Source organism: Heterocephalus glaber, unplaced genomic scaffold (genome assembly GCF_053883595.1).
Source record: "Heterocephalus glaber isolate CG9 unplaced genomic scaffold, H.glaber_assembly_v1.0 deba00001472, whole genome shotgun sequence".
NCBI classification, from domain to species: Eukaryota; Metazoa; Chordata; class Mammalia; order Rodentia; family Bathyergidae; genus Heterocephalus; species Heterocephalus glaber.
In genome coordinates this window covers 59,406,104-59,428,154 of record NW_028258315.1, presented here as the reverse complement: position 1 = coordinate 59,428,154, position 22,051 = coordinate 59,406,104, and the positions used below count along the sequence as shown (strand labels likewise).

Here is a 22,051-nt window from a genome sequence, read left to right as displayed (position 1 = left end):
CTCTGAAGTGCAGGGAGGACTCTACCAAGGCAGCCTGGAGTCTGATGAGTTCACAACTCAGCAGGCATCAGCTCCTCTAAGAGGCCTCCCTGGCCCCTACACACTGTTCAGTTCCCCTCCTCTAAACCCACAAAGCCCCTGTGATTATATCATGAAGCACTCAGCACACTGCACCACAATCCACTGTTGGCCCTTGTCATGACTTGTATCTAGATGTCCCCCCAAAGCCTCATGCCGTCACAAGTGAGGCTTTTTCAGAGGTGGCTGGATCTAGAGTGTGTGATGCTGGAACTGATTCATGGTGCAACACTAGCCTCAAGGGCACTAGGATTAAGAGGGTGTGTGCCACCCTCCCTAAGCAGTCTGGATAAGTTAAAAAGGGACAGAAAGACCCTGTTTGCTTTCGCTGTCTCCTGCTTGCCATTAACTGTTTCTCCTCTGCAATGCCCCTCTGCCAAGCCACCCTGCCTTAGAGCCAGCCAAAAAGAGAGGGAAACCTCTCTTTTCCCTCTTTAACTTTGGGTGTCAGGTATTTTGTCTCAGCAATGAGAGAAAATTAACTAAGACAGCCCTAGTGGCTGCAGCCCTAGATGCTCACCTCTGATGGGTAAGGTCTGCCACCACCAGTGCCAGTTGCAGAGCAGAGATTCACCTGATGCACGTGACACAGACCTGCACAGACATCCTCTCTACCTACTTTCCTTTTGGAGTCTAAGGTTGGTGGAGACCAGTGACACTGCACGGAAATGGTACAGGGCACTAATCACCAAGCTCAACCTAGAAACAACCCCCAACAACAGGGCCCACAAAGATGGCATAGATGAACCACTTAGCCTTAGTTCTCTGAGAGTTCCTCACTCCCCTTCAGACAGCCTCCCTCATGACTAAAGGGTGTAGCCTGTCAGGTGGAAGAATAGAGGAGACCAGGGACAGTCATCTTGAGACACAGAAATAGCAGCTAAAGAGACAATGAGCAGACTGTGGGGCTTTGAGGTGAGAGAGTTCTGCTCTGTCTGACTGAGCTGAGCAGTCTGAGCCCATGGACCTGAGACTCAGGGTTCTCAGTGCTGAGAAGGAAAGATGGAGTAATTGACAAGGTAGCTGGCACCAGGAACCCATGCTCTGATGCTGACTATGATGTTAGTGGCCAAAACTGACTGGAAGCAAAGTAAAGAAAGGGCTCCAGACTGTATGAAGGGCACTGCCACACAGCACTGGGGTCTGACAGTGGGGTTTGTGGGTAGTCAACTGATGGCCAATTAATGACTGAGACGGTTTTTTAAAGTTCAGGCCAAGAAGGTGATATTGCAGATTTCTTCCAGCTCTATTTCATTGTTCTGCCTTACTGTTTAACAATGTAACTTCCAGCTTAGCTGAAATCACACAGATTCTGTGGCAAATTTTAAGTAACAGCAATAAAATGTGGCAACATCAAATGGTCCAGCCACAGTTGTAGAGGGCCATGAAGTCACCTGTTGCACAAAGTCAGGGACATGGTGTATATATAGGTATACCTTCCCCTTGCCAGATATGGACTAGCATAATTTCCTTTTTGTACCATCACCATTCGATCACAAAGAACTACCAGTGCCAATGTCCTTGTTAGGAAGAAACACTCCATCTTATCAGAGATGCCTGGGTGTACTTTCCCTGTTCATCCTTCCACCACTCAGGCAGAGGGCTGGTTTCCCAAGGTTCAAGAGTCAGCAGCAAAACCAGGCAGAGGCCCAGGTCCCAGAGCTCCAGCATGCTTCTCCCAGGCGGGGATAGGCCTCCACAGATCTAGGCCTATCTTGTCTTTCCAGCTTTTGCTGCTGGAAACTTCACAAAAGAGATAACATGTCCCCTGTTGTAGCATTTAGTCATAGTATGATCATCAATCTCTGACTCAAGCCCCACTCCCTAATCATATCCCCTAATCATAAGCAGTACTAATATAAATAATCTTTAGCATCTAGGATATTCTAAGTGGCCGGGAAATTACTGTTTTGATCCCAAAACAACAAAATGAACAAAAGATTTCTGAAATAATCAACAAAGACTTCCGAATACTTAGTTGTTTAACATTTCTTGTTTGGTGCTAGGGATTGAACCCAGGGCCTCATGCATGCTAGGCAAGCAATCTACCACTGAGCTGTATCCCTAGCCCTGAGTACTTATTTGTGTAAAACAGCAGAAGGCAGGTGCTTCATTCAGTCATTCAACAAATATAGTCATGTATTACTTGAGGGTGGAAATATGTTCTAAGAAGTGTGTTGCTGGGTGATTTTGTTGTGCAAAGAGCATATTTATAAACCTTCATGGTACAGCCTACCACACTTAGGCTATATGGCATATACTATCATATATGAAGTCTATCACTGATCAAACTGACATTATGCTGTGCATGACTTTAGTAATTAGAACTTTCTATGTACCTGTTTTTTAAAAATCTGATGTATTTAATGTATTTAATAAATACATGTAAATCTAATGTATTTAATAATCCATCCATCCACTTTCTACATAAGCACCTGTATGCCAAACAGTAGCAAGATACAGGTATATGTAGGCACCTATACACACTGAACAAATACATATAAAGCCACCTGGTGAACGAGACTGTGATCCTTGGTCCTGTGGAGTCACTAGGGAAGACAGGAACACATCAACCATCTAGAATTTTGTGCCAGACAATCATACTGGATCCTCAACTCAAGCAACCTGATTATAGTGAGAGGAGTTGAACTGTCAGAGGAAGCCAGGCCCCGGAGCGTCCCCACCCCTCACCTGCAGGTCTCGGTTGTGGTTTTCACACAGTAGCTGCAGGAAACGGAGGATGGGCTGCATGATGGTGATGACCGCGCTCATCTCCAGGTCGTCCTTGGTCTTGTCAGTGGTGGCCTGGGTGCCCTCCCCTGGCTGGTAGTGGTCATCAGGGTCGGCTTCCCTCCTGAAGGTGGTGAAAGCTTTTCTGGTGGCAGTGGATGCCTCTAGGAGCTGATCACGGACCTCTTCTGTTATCTGTGTCAAGGGTTCTTTCGCTAGAACACAATCATGAGACTGTCAAGGCTACTGTATCCTCAGGAGGACCACTTACCACACACACCAAAGACCAGGTTAGAAAACTAGATTCTAGTATTCACTAGAGACCCACAAGCCTGGCAAAATACTGCAAAAAGTCACTCTCTCCTCTCAGTTCTCAGGCAGGATGAAAGTGGAGTCAAGCCCTGCCAGCTTGCTATGGTTCTCACATTTCATCTAGGCCTGAACTGTGTTTATAGGAAAAGCCTTAGTATAGGCTCTCCTGACCTCAGGAATCTAAAGCCCTAAGCCTCAGCTTTCTCCTCTGTAAAATGGGTAAAATGGGAGAACATCAGTGAGTTCTATCTCCAGAAGGTTCCCAAGAGGCTTAATGTAATGCTAATTACTACTATAATTATTGTTACTATATTGATAAGTGATTGACCCTTTGCAAAATGCCAAGACACTACGATTAAGCATTTTTTATGTACTATCTTAGCTGGTCTTCAGAATAACCCTGTGATACAGCCATGGCATTAAAAACCCAGACTCTGCAGCCGGCCTTGGCTGGGTTTGAATGCTGGCTCCAATGCCTTCTAGTTGCAAGTAAATAACAAGTTAATTACCGTATCTGTGCCTCAGTTTCCTTACTTAGAAACTTGAGATAACAATTTAACCATTATAAAGGGTTAACTTGAGCTTTAAATGAATTGACAAAAGTAAAAAAAAAACTTTGAGCAGGGCCTTGCTACAGTTTGGCTCTGCAATGTGTGCTACAGGCCCGTGTGCTAAAGGTCTAGTCCCTCACTGTGGTGCCACTGGGAGTGGAACAGTCTTTAAGAGGTGGAGCCTATGAGAGGTCTTAGGTCACTGCAGGTGTCCCCTTAAAAAGTGCTGTGGAATCCTGATCTTTTCTGCTTCTTAGCCATGAGGTGAGTGGTTTTGCTCTGCACTCCCATCATGATGGGCTGACTTGGGACAGGCCCAAAAGGCCAAAGGGTCCAACGATCATGAATTAAAACTTCTGAAGCTGAGAGCCAAAATAAATCTTTCTCTGAGCTGGCTAATCTCATGTTACAGTGACTGAAAGCTAACACATACCTAATGCATAGTAAGTATTTAGTAAATGGTACTTATTCTTATTTTTCTTCTCTGTATCCTCATTCTAGAGTAGTGGCTCTTAACCAGGGGCTCTGTTCTGTCCCCAGAGATAAGCAGGACTGTCTGGAGACATTTTTGATTCAGGGTGGGGGCATGCTACTGGTATCTAACTGCACAGAGGCCACATATGTCATTAAATGTGCTACAATGCACAGGACAAATCCTACAATGAGGAATTCTCCAGATTTCAATTGTGCTTGGTTGGGAAATCCAGATCTAAACTTGAAAAATAAGCTCAGAGTATTTAATTAATTTGCTCAAGGCTGCTAGACTCCAAAACTTGTAGGTCTACCTACCCATTCTTCAGTACTGTTTTTCTTTGCCAGTGAGATCATGGATGAACCACTTTATACTTCAGAAAATAGGGAGAAATTGCCTGACAAATGACTGATACCAGTTTTAAAGTACATGTTTTTCTAAATTTCTTGTGAATGGAAATCACAGGAAAAGAATATTCAATAAAACCTAACAATAAAACCTCCTACTTGACTAAGAAGAATGTTTGCTAATTTATTAAACGAGACTACCTAAGCAGCACGACCTCAGCACAGTCACTTTGAAGACTCATATCCTAACCAGACTGGTTGTTTTTTACGCAAGACCCTAGTTAGAATGCAACTTGGAGTCTCAAAGTAATTAAAACCTCAAGGAGAACACCGCATACTCCTGGTTCCCAGTCCAGCTGGTAGAAGATAAAGAGCATTACCTTTTTTCCGAGATGGGGCATCCCTGTCTACCTCATCGTCTTTCTTTTTGTTTCCCAAGTCACTGGTGTTCACAGTCACAGTTGCCTTAATTTCCTGTTGAGCCAATTTCATTCGATCATAAAAGACCTTAAAGAACTTTTCTGACTTCTTATCTTCTGTCAACCGGCAGAAAAAGGAGTGCTGCCAAAGAAAACCCACAGATTTTCAGCACTATGATGAACAAAGTAATAACCCCTTAAGACCCCCAAACTTAATGGGAGATTAGAGCCAGTTACATATTTTACTAGTCTAGGTTGAGACCAAGGTTAATATGACTCTGCAGACCATCACTCTCTGGGGGCCAAGGCCTGAGGTTTTCAACACAGAGCCTTTAAAACAAATTTGTCCCCAAAGCAGCCACATAAGGCTGTGGAACCTGCTTAAGCGTGGTGGGCAGACTTCAGCCAACTGAGAATAACCCCTCCCTCCCCTGCACACACACCAAACAACTCCATAAACAATGGAACGGGAAAGTTAGTTTAATTTTTTGTGATGTTAGGGATCAAACCCAGAGCCTTGAACGTGCTAGACAAGTACTCTACCAATAAATTACATCTCCAGTCCTGGAAATATTTTTGGTGATCACTGCAGGGCGGTCATGTGTTCAAGGACTTCTCTGTGCTTCCCTCCTGTGCAGAGCCCTATGAGTTACACACAGATGAGTAAGGTGTGTCAAATGCCCATAGGGTCATTAACAAACAGGTAAAGATGACACAGCTGTAGGTCAGACTGACACACGAAAGTCAAAAGTGCTGGGCTGGGGATTTAGCTCAGCGGTTCCGCCACCTGCCTTGCAAACACAAGGACCCGAGTTCAATCCCGGATAGCCCCCGCCCCACCGCCCCGCCAAAAAAAGTGCTCAGGAAGATACATGATTATATTATAAGAGCTCAGAGCTGCTGAAGAGGACACTGGGCTGCACTGATTTCAAAATAAGACCTTAAAGGAAAGATAAGAGTGGTTAGATGAAAAAGCTCAAAATTAACAGGTAGCGTGCCTCATGGATACACATTTGTTTTTGGAAGCAAGCAAGAGTACACATTGTTGATGTAAAAACACAATATGGTATCTCAACTTCATTATGAGTATTTGCTTTTCACCCCCTTGCAAGTACCACACTGTTGTGAATTATTTACATAAAAATACAATACGGTAATTTCCAGAGGAACAAAACAAAGCTCCAAACAATATATTTGCTTCTCCCAGTAGATCTTTCTGCCAACTTCATGCCCTCCCATTTGGAAAGATGGAAAGCTTCCCTACAGGGAAGCCCTAGGCTTCCAAATCTGGAAAGAACTAAAATCCTACCAGCTCTTCAAAGGCCCACAACTCTTCCCACTCTGGCCTATACACACCCTGCAATACCTTCCTGGAGAGCTGCCATACTTTCCACCTGTCAATATGTAACCATAGTCATTTCAACCCTTCTGGCCACAGGCCCATATGCCACATTAACAAACATCTGTCCCATTTCTCCACTGAATTTCTTGATTGTGTCCTTTATTCTCCCTCTTGCTATTCTTGACTTTGGGTTGTTTCTTACATACAACACAGAATCCATTCTTCCTGCATGTGCTCTCTGGTTCTATCTTTTCTCCTCCATCTACTCCCAAATACTCATACACATATCTCCACCTCCCTGATTACTCACCCTTATCATTCCATGTGCCATTGAGTCCTCCAACACTCCCACCAGAGAACCAAGCTTAAATCTTGAGTGTCCTCCATTGCCCTTTACTGTCTTTGGTTTGATTTTAGGTTCCTCCCATTCCATCCATTCTTCCACCCACTACTATGCACTTGTCATGAGTGTACTGTGTTGGGTAGATGAGAAATGATGGTGAACACAAAAAACCTGGACTCTCCCCTCGTGGAACTGGCAGCCATGTAAGGAAGAGACACAGTGGTGATTTGACAATTACACTAATGACTATTTACTAAAATAGACTTTTATCCCTATGAAAATGATCCAAGAGTCAGACAGGAAATAGTTCTATGGCAGATACTCAATGCCAATGCTCTCTTCCCTTGCTGTCCCTGGTTCTCTCCTAGGCCAGGACCTTATCTTTTGGTCTCATCACTATGTTACCTCTTCAATGAAGCCACCCCTAAATCAGCTCCCAGGCCAACTGCTTATTCTCACATGCCTTGTTTTATTCTCTTCACAGCAACAGCACACTCTGAAACTACACTTGTATTCACTATTGCGCTGCCCATTGTCTGTCTCAGGCAGATGTAAACTCTATGAAGGCAGGTGGCTCTCCGTGTGGTCGGCAGCTGCCTCCAGAGCTCCTGGGAGTCCAGCATGCAGTAGGCACTCCCTAATTATTTGGTTAAAGAGTCACTATAACCAAATCTTTTATGGCTCCTCGTAACTGGACCTCCCCCAATTAGATTCTTTTTCAATGCAATGGATATGACAAAAATACCACCAAATAAATTAATTCTAGAAAACTGCTTAAAAATCAGAATCCAAGTTCCAAATGTTCACCTCTTTTAGAGCCAACACATCCACAAACAAAAAGGATATGTAAGAATGAACAATACAACCTGTAAGTTATCTGCTAACAAGCACTAGACTTCATCCCAAGACAAGACATATGTCTTCCCACATCCAGACTCACAGAAGACTACTCCCTGACTCTGGTGCCCCTAAGGACGATTCACTTCAGTTGCTACCCCAGCATGGAGGCAGCTTTAAAAGCATTTGGGGACAGGGCTGGGGATGCAGCTCAATGGCACTGTGTCTCCCTGTCAAGTGCAAGGTCCTGAGTTCGATCCCCAGTACCAAAGGGGGAAAAAAAAGCATCTGGGGACAACCTGGTCATTCAAAATGACAATTAACATAATTAATTTTAAATTAAAAATGAATGAATGAATGAATGAGGCCTGTCCAGTCTGTACCAGTGCTAGGCAGCACATACAGATAGCCTGCTGCAAACCACACTGCACAACATCCAGCCAGTTAGCTCTACAGATGTCGGCTGATACCTTCAAGGTAAGGGGAACTCTTCTGAAAGGAGAGAAAGGAAAGGGGCTGAGGATTCTGAGCTTCCATATGTTTCTGCAGTGGCCAGGATGTTTATTTTGCATTATTTATTACAGTCAGTCCCTCCAGGACCTGAACCAGCTTTATCAACAGAATGAGCTCAATAAAACAATAAAGTGGACAACAGATGCAAGGAAGATACAAAGAAGCTTAGGAAAACAAAATGAGAAAGGGGTGGTGACTGGAGGTGGGACAGAGAGAATTCAGGGGAGCCAAGAATTCAGACTTGGCTCCAAGGTCTCAAGCAGTGAAAGGAGAGGCCTATCAGTTACAAAAAGGAGAAATACAATCAGCTCCTCAAGGAAAGGAAGCTTCTCTTAACACAGAGGTCAGTGGGGTAGGCTTCCCAGTGACTGCTGGTCTGAACCCCAGGTCCCTCACCCACTTGCTCTGCGACTGTGGGCAAGCTGACCAGCCTCCCTGAACCTACCACATGAAAGGGATGCCAAGGCACAGGGCCGGACTGTACTGGTTCTGTGTTCCTACTGCTATTGTATGAAAAGAACATGAAATGCCACAGTGACAGCAGCTCCATGAGCAGTGAGGGTAGGAAGGATGGCACAATGGTGAGAAAACTATTTCCAGTATCAGAAAGACCTGGCTTTAGCTCTACAACTTACTACCAAATGTCACCAGAGAAAGCGATAACACCTCTGAAACCCCACTCTTTTCACTGGCACAATGACAGTACCTCATGGGTGGTCTGAAGCCCCAAGGAGATCATCATAGTCTGCTTATGAGGTGCTAGGAACTCGGGGCAAACCTCCCTGTGTATCACCTTCCACTACGACGCTGATGAGTAATTATGATTATTACTCTTTTTCAAAAGATCAGGGCACCCTAAAGGTAGTGTTCGTTAGCTATTCTAGCACAGTCCAGAGACATTCAAATTCACTTTGAAAAATGTAATCTCAATAGGACGCCTAAGTTGAGAATGAGGTAAGGAGGGTAGGGCAAGAGGCGAGACCTGTTTGGGCCCCAAAAAAGAGATAGATAGTTGGGAAGGAAGGCAACTGGTCTCCAGGAATAAAGCAGCAGGATCTTCTGTAAATGGAGGCCTGAAAGCCGAGGGCCACACAGGGAGAGAGCTAAGAGGTTTCCCCCACAAAAGAAGCAGGTGGCACAGGACAGCCCTCAAGCAGGACTTCTGGAATAGCCTCCCATGGCTGTGGGAAGCATTCACATGCTCCTCTCTGGTATCTGGGGCCATCTTAACTCAGAGAGAGCAGAGCCTCCAGAGTTCACGGATCTGTTCTCTAAATCTCTCTGCAATAAACTGTTCTTGGTGCTTGGGGAAGGAGGGATGTCACTCTAGCTATGACCTAAGGCCAGAGCAAGCAGGTACATATGGACCCCAGCCCTCAGAGCCACCTAGTTAGCTGTCCACTCCCTCGCTGAACCTATTCCATCCATCACCCCTCCCCTAAACCTAAGAGCCAAAAGCCACAGTGAGATTGTACTTTCCAAATTTTTCATTCCACCCCACTTGGCAGGTGTGAGGGACCCTAACATAAATCTGGCCCAGAGCAAGCAAAGTTAACTGACTGATGGCAAGAGATATGAAAAGGTCAGTTGCCTCAGGGGATATGGGAAGTGATTCCAAAAGGTACAAGAGAACTTTCCAGAGTGAAGAAAAAGTCTTCCTTAGGGTGGTAGTTACACACACGTAGTTGGAAAAATGACCCCTCAGAGATGTGCACACCTTACTCTCTGGAATCTGTGAGTGTTATCACCTCACACAGTAGAGCGGAATTTTACCTCATAAGCCAGAGCAGAATTAAAACCACTGATAAAATAAAGGATGCTAATTAGTCCACCTTAAAGTAAGGAGATAATCCTGGATTATTCAGAGGGACCCAATGTAATCACAAGGGGTCTGAAAAGTGGAAGAGGCAGGCAGGAGAAGAGAACTGAGAAACAATGTGAGAAGGACTCCCACTGATAAATATGAAGATGGGGGAGGGGACCACGAGCCAGGGTATGTGGGTGGGCTTCAGGAACTGCAAAGGCTAGAGAATGGCTGCTCTCCTGGAGCAAAAAAGAACACAGAAAGGAACACAGTCTGGCTGGCACTCTGGGTGAACTTCTAAGATAATAAATCTGGTAACTCAAAGTCAATGTGGCAATCTGTTAACAGCAGCCACAGAGAACAATATAACAGGTATAAAAACATTTGTCAAACATAATCAAGAGCTACTCTTAAAATATGTGCATTTACTGTATGTGAACTATAGCACAATGTAAAGAAAGAAGGAAAAGCCTGCTTTGCTTCCACAAAGTTGAGGAACTACATAAAGCCATGGCAGACAAGGGACCACCCTCAAAAGCTGCCCTGGCACCCCAGGGAACGGCATCTGCCTGCTGACCTTCCTCACCCTACTGTTATCTCTAAATCACATTCGATTCCCAAGCCCTTTTCATAGATGCTGTCTCATCAGCGTCTCAAGAGATCGCCAAGATAGATACCATCATTCATAAACCCGTCACATTACAGACGAGAGAGCTGAGGTCAGGGGAGGTCAGTGGCTTGTGGCAGAGTCCTGACAAATCCTCTACCTCCCGCCGACATTTTTAACCCACATGAAGACGACCAGCCTCCCTGGCCAGACAGGAGCAGAAGGCTGGGAAAGTGAAGGAAACAAAGCTGGCATGGGGCAGAACTTCAGTGCCAGTCCCAGACACCTCTGACAGCAGGTCTTCGCGTGACATGCTTGAGGGAAGGAAGTGGGGTCAGGGGCAGGGTGAGGAAGTGACCGTCGGCCGTGGCTATCTTGACGGCAGTGATGGGAGGGGAAGCAGGCAGGACTATGGTAAGCCAAGGTTCAAAACAAAAAAATTAAGAGAATACAGATCACAGAATGTTAAAGCTGGGACATTCTACTCCAGCAATTAAAAAATATTTTTTTGCAGCCAACTCTGCTCTTTCCTCTCCCCAAATACCATCCTATAGGAACACCCCATATATAAGAGAGACAGCACAATGGCTCTATATGAAACACGATGGCAGGATCCTCCCTCCTGCCACAGAAACTACGCCTTGGAACAAACGCCAGCACTCCACACAACAGCACTTACAAACCACCAGGTTAGTACATCCTTCCACATTTTACAGATGAGGAAATTGAGGCCCCGACAGGAAAAAGGCTTGCCAAGGCCACAAGGAGACTCACCGCCCCTAGATACACTAATTGCCTAAGCCAGTTCCTTCTAGTCAGGCGGGGTTGTGGTCAATTGAAACAATAGCCCTAGCTGGCATTCCTGGTCTCTGATCATGGTCAAGTGCACACAGCTTTCCCTACCGGAGCTGACTGAGCTGGACAGGGTCCAACAAATCAAGGACTTAGATTTAAAAAATAATAAATCTATCTTTACAGACAAGTCTTGAAAATAAGAAGGAATTGCTTAATTACCCTGGCAGCTACCCACTACCCGCTGCCACATACTTGTAAAGAAATGGAACCTGTTTTTAAGAGGTACTCTAAGATTAGGGTCTAATAGAGAGGGGGCACTTTGTAGACAGCTACAAGGCAGTAGGCAGCACACTCCTTTCTTTGGTGTAAGAGGTCACAATCCCAATTAAACAGTGTGGTTAAGAGATCCTGGGGAGGATAATGAGAGATACAAGCTGTCCTCTAAACACATACTCAGAAAAATAAGTAAATGAAAGACAAATATCTGCCTCATCACAAAGCAGGCATCTTCCTCAGAGCTGAAGAGCTTCATAGGAAAACATAGGTTTGTACTCCAAGGATCATGGCACTCCCTGGAAAGTGAGCCAGCCTGCTTGCATGTGCCTTGTATGGGCATCTCAGCTAAAGGACAGGGCAGCAGCAGGGGATGGCTTAGAAATAAGCAGCCCAGAGCCAGAACAGCTATAGGACTTTGAGCCTCCCCAAGGAAAGCATTTCCACCCTGTGGCTGGCCCAACTTTTAGAAGCACTTGCTGTGGCCTTGAGAGAATCCAGAGAATTAGATTTTCCATCTGACTGCTTTGTAAGACCTGACCCTGACCAACACAGCCTATGACGTTCACGGTGCATGCTCACTTATCTGCTGCAAAATGAATTAAGTCCTTCGGCTAAGTCCAAGAATTTAAAAAATGTGGCTGCTGAACAGGGAGTCAACACAAGATTCCAAGAGGTGATGAAAATTCTTCCCTAGAGTCTGATTTTTCTCTTTTCATACCATCTCTGGGACTTGAGAGGATATCTCAACTAAACCAACTCATTCCCATCCTGTAAGAACGAAGCAATGTCAATGGCTAGCAAGATGTGGGGTATACCTTGGCTCTCTTCCTCCACTGTGATTAACTGAGAATTCACGACTGCCTAGAGGCCTTCTGTAAATTACATTATAGTGAATGGTAACTGAAGATTTCCAACTTGCCAAGCACTAAGTGCTTAATATACATTATCTCATCTAATCCTCATAACTATCCCGTGAGGTAGATGACATTATTACCCCTACAGTTGAGGAAACCAAGCCACAAAGAAGTTAAATTACTTGTCAAGTCCTGCATCCTGTAAGGGGTGACTCCACAGTCAGCCCCATGCATCTGACACCTCAACCTATACCCACAACTACCAGCTTTGTCAAACATCTGTCAGCTGAGCAAGAATCTGCTGTACTTTCAAGAGGAAGGGAATAAGGGGGAGGAAGAAGAAGGGTGTCAGGGAGAATAGTGGAGGGATGGATGTAATCAAAATATGTTATATGGACACATAAAAATACCATGTTGAAATCTAATATTTTATAAAGTTAATATGCACTAATAAAATTAGATTAAAGCCTTTCATACTCTGAACTATTTTCCGCTTTTTATAATCTAATCTGTCTTATCCTCCAAGTTTCTTAGAGGCATACAGACTGCTCTCATAGTGAAGAACCACTGTGATAGGTACAAACAGGAAGGCTTCAATTTTCCTGTAAATTCTGATGTTTGTTAATATGGGCTCCCAAACAACCTTGTTCTGTCATTTGAAGGTCTCCCAGGGCCACCTTATAAACAGTTAACAAAGTCACTGTCACACAATGATTGCTGTCAGCCTTGAGTCTTTTTCTTAGAAACCAATGATAATAATCATAATTCAAAGATCAGAAACCACAACCTAGGTAATAAAACACACCTGGTCAGGCACAAAATGCCTGGAGAACTGGCAGGCAGGACACCTACATTCCAGCTTTGGTTCCTGTCCACTAATCCCATGATCTTGGGCAATTTACTGACCCTTATTTGTGCCCTGGGTGTTCTTTATCTCAAAAAGGAGGGGAGCATCACTGCCTTGTCTTCATTACATGGAGTCTGGGGATCCTTCAATGTTGCAGTAAGGAAAAAGTGAAAACTCTTTTCATGATTATTGAGCATTATTCAAATGCTAGGTGAAAGTATTATGAAACAATAATATCCCTTTCAAAGGAACGGCACCGGAACATAAGCAGATCCCTAAGTGAGATGGGTGTTATATAACAACCAAATTATAATATCCAAATAATATTCAGTGATAAACAGTTCCAGCTGGTCCTGGTAGGTCAAAGTGGCCTCCACACTGACACCAAAAACAATGATAGCAACGCCTAGTAGCTGTCACAATATAGGAAGCTAAAAAATCTGGCTGGAATTTACTAGCTATAGAAATCATTCCGATTTCCATTCATATAGACTTTAATACCTTTGCTTTCATGTTTCAAAGCCAAACACATTTAAAGGTAGAAGATAAGCTTGGTATCAGACCCTACACCTCCCACACAGTCCCAAGTCTTTCAAAATAAAAATTTCCCTGGTATTTTCAACCATTCTTGACCACAGGAAATGTCAGACACAAGAAAAGGGTCTAATAATTAAATGTGCAGTGAGAATTGAACACTCCCTTGGCAAAAAAGATCACTCAATCCTCCAAGAAGAAATGGTTTTGCAAGGTTTGATGGTTTCAACCAGGGAACATCTGGACCTTTCATTTTACCAATCTCTCTGAGGATGTTTCCAGCTTTAATGAGTTCAGAAACAAAACAATCCTTAAAGTGGAAAGGGAGGAAGCCGAAGCCATGAAATGAACCAAATGTGCACTGGAAAGGCATCAACATCTCACCTTAATCTTTCAGAAACAAGGTCCTCCCTCATCCAAACTTTGCAGCCACTACTGGATGACTTAGAGAAAATGCTCTGTTTCAACTATTCTGCCAGGCAAGAATGGAAAGAGGTCATGTTCCAGCCCATTGTTTACTCCTGATGGCTGAGAGAAGGGGTAGAAGATAAGAAGAACTTCACTTGGATTAAATGGGACAGTGGGCTGCAGGGTCAAGGCCAAAGCAATGTACCTTCATGACGCTTTTCATGGTTTTTAGCAGACAGCAAAGTTCATAACCTGTTTTATAAGAAACACATTTTTTTTTCCTGGGAGAGAAAGATTAACATATATCCCTTATCTCTCAGGGTCCACGAGAGCTGCCACTTGCTGGAAAGCTCTGTTGTAGGTAATAAGCAGTAAGGTTCCCTGTGTGGGTCAGAGCACTAACACGTGTTTATCACCACACATATATAGCCAACAAACTGTACTTCCTAAACAACAACTTACAAAAGGTATTATATTACAAAGACCCTATAAGCTGTCAGCCATCACTGTCTCTAAAAATATTTAAACAGAAAAATCAAACAGATTTCTGAGAAGTGGCCTGGCTATTCCTCTGGAAGATCCTGTTCCTCTGAGGCAGGAACAAGAAGTTAAGGATAACCCAGTCTGTCTCTGGGTTCAATTATCAAAGCTTCTATGGATGTCAAAGTTCAGCATCTTTCATGGAGACTCACTAGCATAACTCTTCTGGCCAAAGATATGAAGGGAAAAAAATCAAAAGACTCCAGGGAAAAACAAAGATGACCAATGGAATCTAAAACTGCTATAAGCCATATCATTAAAATAACATAAAACAGATGCGATTCCAAAATTTCATAAAGTAGGAGGGAAATATGAGAGGTACCCCCTTGGTAATCTTCCACAAGTCTGAGAAGGTGTTTGGGTGGCTCTTTGATCAAATTTGAGGCACTTTTTTTCAAAAGCACTATAAACCTAGATGAGATCTCAGGAAGGATTTGTGTTAAAGTGCTTAGAGAGGCTTTAGAATCTTAGCTTGGACATCTCTTCAGCTAGAGAAGAAAATGAACAACAACCTGAATTGCGTGCCTCAGGCTGCAGGGGTCATTGGGGCTGATTCAGTGACTCAACAAGGGTCTTCTAAAAGTTTGGGTGAAACTGTCAAGTAACATGGAGACCTGCTGTGGGAGCAAGGCAGGAATAAGAGCTGTTGCAAGGAGTACCTCGAGTTTCATCGGGCCTCCAATCTGTATCATGAGACCTGAAAAAAAAAGGTACTCAAGATGCTTACAAAACTACACCACCAAGAAATGTGTCCTGCCCATCAACCCAGAAGGGTAAAGACGAGTCCTCACCTGAGAGGAAGGCCTGGTACTGACGACCATCTCACACTCACAGGAGTCAATCTGAACTACAGAAAAAGAGAGCTAAAGCAGGAATTGGAGGGTCTGAGAAGCTGATCTTTGGGACAAACACTCTGGGTCATGTGTTCATCCTGTGTACCTGACAGACAATGCATCAACATGTTTCCTGTCTTAAAGTTCCAAGGTTTCCAGGGAACCTGACGTAAAATTTACACCAAACCCAAGAGAATCCTTGGCCCTGACATTTTTTGTGTGTGGTGAAGTCACAGGACTGAGAATGATCACTGTACCCTGTATCCTCAGCAAGGTGGAGATGTGTGAATAAGGGTTGACTTAGGAATTGGATGGATTTGGACAAGTTGTTGATTAACATCCAGATTCAGTCTCCTCAACTGTAACGGAGAAGGGGGAGGATAAGAACCACCTGAGAGGCCTATTGCACAAAGTTAAGGAGGAAATGTAGGTGAGAGAACCCAGGGTACCTGACACCTGGCAGGAATTCCATACCAGCCATGTGGCCCTCCCTGCTGTCAACACATCTCACTGTGACAAGTCTATTCAACCATAAAATCCAAAAAGGAAAATAAATATACCCTGGCCCACTAGGGGCAAGAACACTGGCTCACAAACAGCACATCAGCCAAATGAGCACCTTTTTTGATGGCAATGGAGGACCCAGAGTCATGCACAGTCATTCACTCTCAGGCATAGCCAAGTCTGTGCCCCAGGGGAGGCACACTGGGACTTTTGCATCTCTCTGTCCGAGGCCCATTTCACTGCAGGCTGCCCCATCAAGTAATGTTCCTGTGGCCACAGAAGCACCTGACAGTAAAAAGTGCAGATGGCCAAATGGATGAGGTGGGTAGGATGAAATTACACAGCACTCATGCGTGTAAGTGCTGGTCAATATATTATGGCCCTGGCAATAGCAGTGTGTATCCAAGCAGGTCACAGGTCACAGCCAACTCGGTGCCCTTTAGAAGCACTGACTAGGGGCTGGCAGGGACAGCAAAGATCACGTAATCCAGCCTCTCACCCGATGACAAGCACATTACCATGCCTGAGCAGTTACTTTGCCACTCCCTGACCTGCCCAGGGCCCTCACGGTGGTGGCCTCATCTATTTTTCCAGCACACTGAGCCCATGGAAGCCCGTCTATTTAGAATACTCCTGCTCTCTGCTCTTTCCATGTGCTACATCCCAGCTGACAAGGCAGCTCCTAGAGAATCCTTCCCTGGCTACCATAAGGGGACCCTGCTTGCTTCCCTGTCATACTTTCACATTTGTAATATACTGCATTATTAGTTGTTTCCTTGCCATCTCTCCCACTGTACTGCAAGCTCTTGGATGGCAGTGCTCAGACTGAGCTCACCCCCAACTGTACCACAGCTACCTCACTAGTGCTCAATAAATATTTACTATGTTAATGAATGAGCAATAATCCTGAAGGAGGTACAATTCCAAAAACCTTAAGCTTTACATTTCTGGCAGCCGAAGTTTAACTCAATGGCCAAAAGATCCCACTGTGTGAAAGCTCAAAGTTGTGCTAAATGGGGAAAATGCAGCATGCCAGGGACCAATTAAAGGTGGTTGATGTGGTGTTGGCACCTTTCAGAGGCTTATCATATTTTTTGCTTGTCATTGTGAAGGGCTTAGCCTGGTTGGGGATCCTTAATCCATCTAGTTAACTGTTAACTACCCTGGTTGTACTGACACATCTACTTGCATCATTAATTATGGGGCAGAAAGGACAGTCATTTGTGGGCCTTTCAGCTCAGAACCTGGCTTCCTCCTCTGGCTTGACAGCTACAGGCTCTGGGCCAAACAGTTTGTAGGCTTGTGTTACAAAGACACTAATAAAACATGTTTCTCAAACAACGTATGGTGAGGGCAACTGGAACACATCCTCCTTGAATTGTAATATGAAGTTTTTGAAGCCTTGAATTCAGAGGGAAACATGTGGCATGAAGAGTTCATATGGTTTATAGGACCACAACCTTGTCCGGGGCCAAGCTGAAGAACCAGACATAGGAAATTGGTAAAACATCAAGAGCTCCTGACACTTTCAGAAAGGAATACTAAGGACTTCAGGAAATAAAAATTTATACAGATTTCTCAGTGAAATGGAGATAGGAGGCCAAAGAACCAGAGCTAGCTGTGAATGCCCCGGAGATTTTCACAAGTAGATGTTCTGGGTTTGTGTGTGAAGTGGCTCTGAATGTGGTCACATTAGGAATCAAGCTGCAGGCCATTTCTTAGTGAGAAACTAGTCTCAGGGTTAGGGGTATAGCTCAGTGGCAGAACGTGTGCCTAGAATGCACAAAGCCCTGGGTTCCATCCCAACCGCGCCCCCACCGCCACCACATACCATAAAGCTAGCTCTGCTGGAAGATTTCCAAAGGGAAAGTCCCTCTGGTTATGCAGAGGAAAAAAAATTACCTATGTGGTCTGGAATCTGGGGATATTTTATGCAGATGTTTGTAACAGAAGTTAATAAGGGGAAAGTCAGTTTGCCTTTGATTATTCAAACAGGCTACTGCTATTAAGTATTGCACAACCCTTAAGCAAGGCGGGGTGGAATTGGCCTTTTTTTCTTTTTAAGCGGTCCAAATGGAAATACTCATTCTTTTCTAAGAACTTTTCATTCTACTTCCCTACTCACATTTGTTAAATGTCTCTGCTCTGGTGGGAGACTGACAGATAACACAAAACCATCTCGGAAGGCTCTGCAGCCTCCCTCAGAGCAGCCAGAGTGGCAGGCAGCACTCCCAGGCAGCCAGTTTTCAAGACTGTACGTTTGGTTTCCCTGCCGACAATCTGGTAGAGCAACCATTGGGGTGTTTTTATATGTGTGTATGTAAGTGTATGTACACACACGTACGTACTTGTAGTGCTGGGGATTGAATCCAGGGTCTCCTACATGCTAAGCAAGTGTTGCACTACTGAGCTACATCCCAGACTACCAATTTAAAAAAAATTTTTGGTTTAGTAATTTCAACCAGCAACCTTCAGGTAATGAGAATTGCCAAAACTCCAGGAATTAGCACTATGGGACAAACCTATCCTCTTGTTTTTGTGTGGTTGGCTCTATTTAATCCACCAGAGGTGAAGGGCAAGAGCAGAGAAGGCTGTATGGAAACAGGAACAGCCCTGCTCCTCCAGGGCAAATGCCTGTGGACTAGTGACTAGCATCAGAAAGGAATCCACCTGGCCCCAGAGCAAGCCAGCAGGGGAAGGAGTGCTTCCATCAGGCCAGACAAGTAGAGATGAGAGGATGGGCCCCTTCCAATGAAGAGAGTGGTTATACAGTCATGGGAAAAGTAATAGGGGAGGGTGGGAAAAATACACCTTAGGAAGAACTCTTCTTATGTCCTGATGCTACACAATGCTGAGAGCTCTTAGAGGGGAGAGGAAAAATACTCTTGTTTCCAGAGGCAGCTCCAAGAAATCATAAGTAGGTGTGAGAAACAAGGAAGCTTATGGACTAAAAAGAAGAAAAGAAAATAAGGGGGAGGGGGAGTAAGGAAAAGGGGGAGCAAGATCTTTGAGAGACAGGGGAATTAAAAAACACCATGGTAACAACTCAGTCCACCTACCCTGGCCGCCCACCCACAGCCAGATTCTTTACTGACGCATTTGAGAACAAGCTGGTTCCTACCAGCTCAGGAAGGTGAGCAAACCCAGAGAGCTCATTAAATCACAGCACAGAGACTCTTGTCTGCCTGCAGATAGTGAGCAAGGAGGATATAAATAGAAGTTATATAACATCTCTTTGTTGATTCCTGTGCTCACCAAAAACATGCAGCATGACCTGGTTTTTCTTCAGAGTTTCTTTCACCCTGCTGGTTGAGGACTCTGATCCAGTTAGGAATTTTCTGAAAGTTTAAACAGAAGAATACAGAATTCCAAGGTAAGGGACCTCAGGATGCTCATCCAAGTTAGGAACCTGAGCATCAAATCCTCCTCCTCAGGTACAGAAAAAAACCCACTAGCAATAAACATTTTTAAATCAGGTAAGGAATCTTGTGGGTTCCTCTTAGAATGTTTTCTGATTAAAATTAAGGAGCAAACTTAATATCCCAGAGCAAAGAATCATGAAAATGGCATCTTGGGTTTTCTGCAGGAGGTTGGAGCACTACATCTAGATCTATAAAACTGACCCACAGGCATACATCCCTCCAGGCATAATCAACTGTCCTTCTTTCTCAACAGGCAAGACATTAGTGGATAAAGGACTTTTCAGGGTCTCCACCTTAAAGACACCAATATAAATGTGTGCTTATCCAGGAAACCACAAGCCAAATGCCCTGAAATTCAGCCCATCCTGGCCAACACATTCAGTGCCTGTCCAACATTATGTACAGTCTCGCTTCTGCGCGACCAACAGTGTGTATGAGGAAATTCCAGTCCATGATTGGTTGGCCCCATGACTATGACTTTGTGTCTAACCTGCTGATGCCACCAAACTGTTTAGCAAAGTGTTACCATGGGAACTTTTCCCTAACAAGTATTCTTCGAGACATATTACAGGTATGTGAGAAGGTAATGCCCTCAGGCTCAGTAAGCTTTCTGTGAGTCTTAGCAAGGGGGCTCCAACAAAGAAAACTTAAAACTTACAGGGCAAAGTTTCAAATGCAAATGTTTTCAAGGGTCAGGGAGTAGGCCTTAGTCAAATGCAAGTGTGAGTGGATCTGAAGACCCCAGAATTTATGGAGGCTTCACTTAAGCATTCAAATTCTATATGCAGTGTTTTCAGTCCAAACAACTGGTAAACAAAATCCTCTGTGGGGTTCGCATCCATTCAGAGGGTGACCTTAGCAAAAGATGCTGTGACTGTCATTCCTACCACGGGCATTTTCTTTCTCATCAGAACATGATGATCGAAAATGCAACAATGCATATATTAGGCAGGGAATTGGGTATTAAATGTGGGAAAGTAAAAACAACCCTATGAATTCGTAATTTGCTATTACAAATATTAAAAGTGTCTAGATGACTCACACAATGACCAGAAGAGTTTGTTATTGTTTTGTTTTGAGTTTAAGATAAAAAATCAGCAAGAAGTGCTCATGGTTACCTAATACAAACCCTGATGTAGCTAGCACATGAGGAACGAGACATAGAATTTAAGGGAGCTGTTGATGAGACAAGACAAAAGGCCACATCCCTTAGCCAGGTCATATCACTGAAGCCTGTCAGCCAATCTCTCAAGTGAGCCCCATCACCCCAGGGCCTTCTCCTGTTCTAAATCCCAGAGAAAAGCAGGTTTTCCCTTCTATAGTAGAAGAGTGAGGGTCTGGTAGGAACCAGTACATCTTCATGTGCCCATGCAGCAATGTTGCCAGGTAACAAATGTAGAAATGTACTCCGAAAACTGTATGTGGCAATATACAACCTCCGCTCCACAGCTGATAACTGAGGGAGTGTTAAAACATCATGTTCTCTTAACACTTGGGCTTTTGGTGTGAAAATAAAATTAAATGGGATACTTCCTCTTGTAAATATAAGACAGGCATACAACTCACACACGCAACCACAAACTGGAAATAGTAGAGGGGTTTGCAACAGCCATCTGCAGCATATCCCAGCTTTCTCTCTCTCCCTGAGATGAATTCCAGAAAACTCCAAGAAACATATTAACTGAACAAAGTCTTTCTTATGGTCAGGACAAGTTCACTTCTAACCAAAGAAAGCTACTCATGAGGATACCAGTGGAAATTACAGAAAAGCTTATAGATTATAATAAAATGGAACATACTTATACCATATGGGTTCATAACTCTACCTTTAAAACTCACTGGAGAGTCAAGCAGTGACTACTTGCTTGTCAGATCAAGTAAACAGCACCACCTTCTCCCACCCTCAATGACAAGACAGCCATGGGGCACCAAAGTGACGATGGTGGACTGATTCGCTCCCTTCATATTGTACCCATGCAAGTAAAAGGTTTTGCAGCATGGCAGGTACAGCAATTTTTTTGTGGGAGACAGACCTGTGTTCAAATCCCAGCTCTGCAACTAGATGACTAAAATACATAGCTTTTCTGAGACTCAGTTTCCTCATCTGTAATTGGGGCTATTCCATGTAGCCCAGATGAATTTCATTAATAGCACTGTGGATATCTTTGGGCACTTACTAATGGCAAGAAGTCCTTTCTTCTTTTGCCTTCTACAAAACATGAATACTCTTTAGCCAGTAGAGATTCTGATATGGGGAGAACCTGGTACATTTAGTTTCTTTGTGCAAAATAGGCAAAAACTGAGATCTAATAAGCTTCACATTATATACAAGTAAAAAACAAAAATTGGTTAGTAATATAATCTAACTTTTCACAAGAGCTCTAATTAAATGAGCTGCCCTCACTCTCCATGTAGAGGAAGTTATACTAGACAGTCTTCTTGTCTTTAACTTTGACAGAACTGGGAACCAGGAACTTGCTGGAGGGGAAGAAGCACATATAGCACATATTTTTATCTGGCAGAAGGGAGATGCCCCCTGTGAAAGGAAAAATCTTTCAGGTTCCTCCTCTGTCATCCCATGGCTGAGTTTATAAACAAAGGAATATTCTGACCACTGGAGTGCTTTTGATGTATCATGAGGGCAGAGCATCCTCCAAAGAGAGCCCACTACCAAAGGGAACAA

The 22,051-nt window shown here is 44.0% G+C and overlaps 1 protein-coding gene across 1 annotated transcript in view; it reads right to left on the bottom strand.

Annotated features, from left to right (window-relative positions):
- Window positions 1–22,051, bottom strand: part of Itpr1 (inositol 1,4,5-trisphosphate receptor type 1) — a 336,388-nt gene that overhangs the window by 70,712 nt on the left and 243,625 nt on the right. Inside the window, exons 45-46 of the mRNA XM_087181363.1 lie at window positions 4,871–5,051; window positions 2,770–3,023 (exon numbers count right to left, since the gene is read on the bottom strand). Coding sequence (XP_087037489.1) covers window positions 2,770–3,023; window positions 4,871–5,051 — 435 coding nt within the window. The remainder of the gene's footprint in view (window positions 1–2,769; window positions 3,024–4,870; window positions 5,052–22,051) is intronic.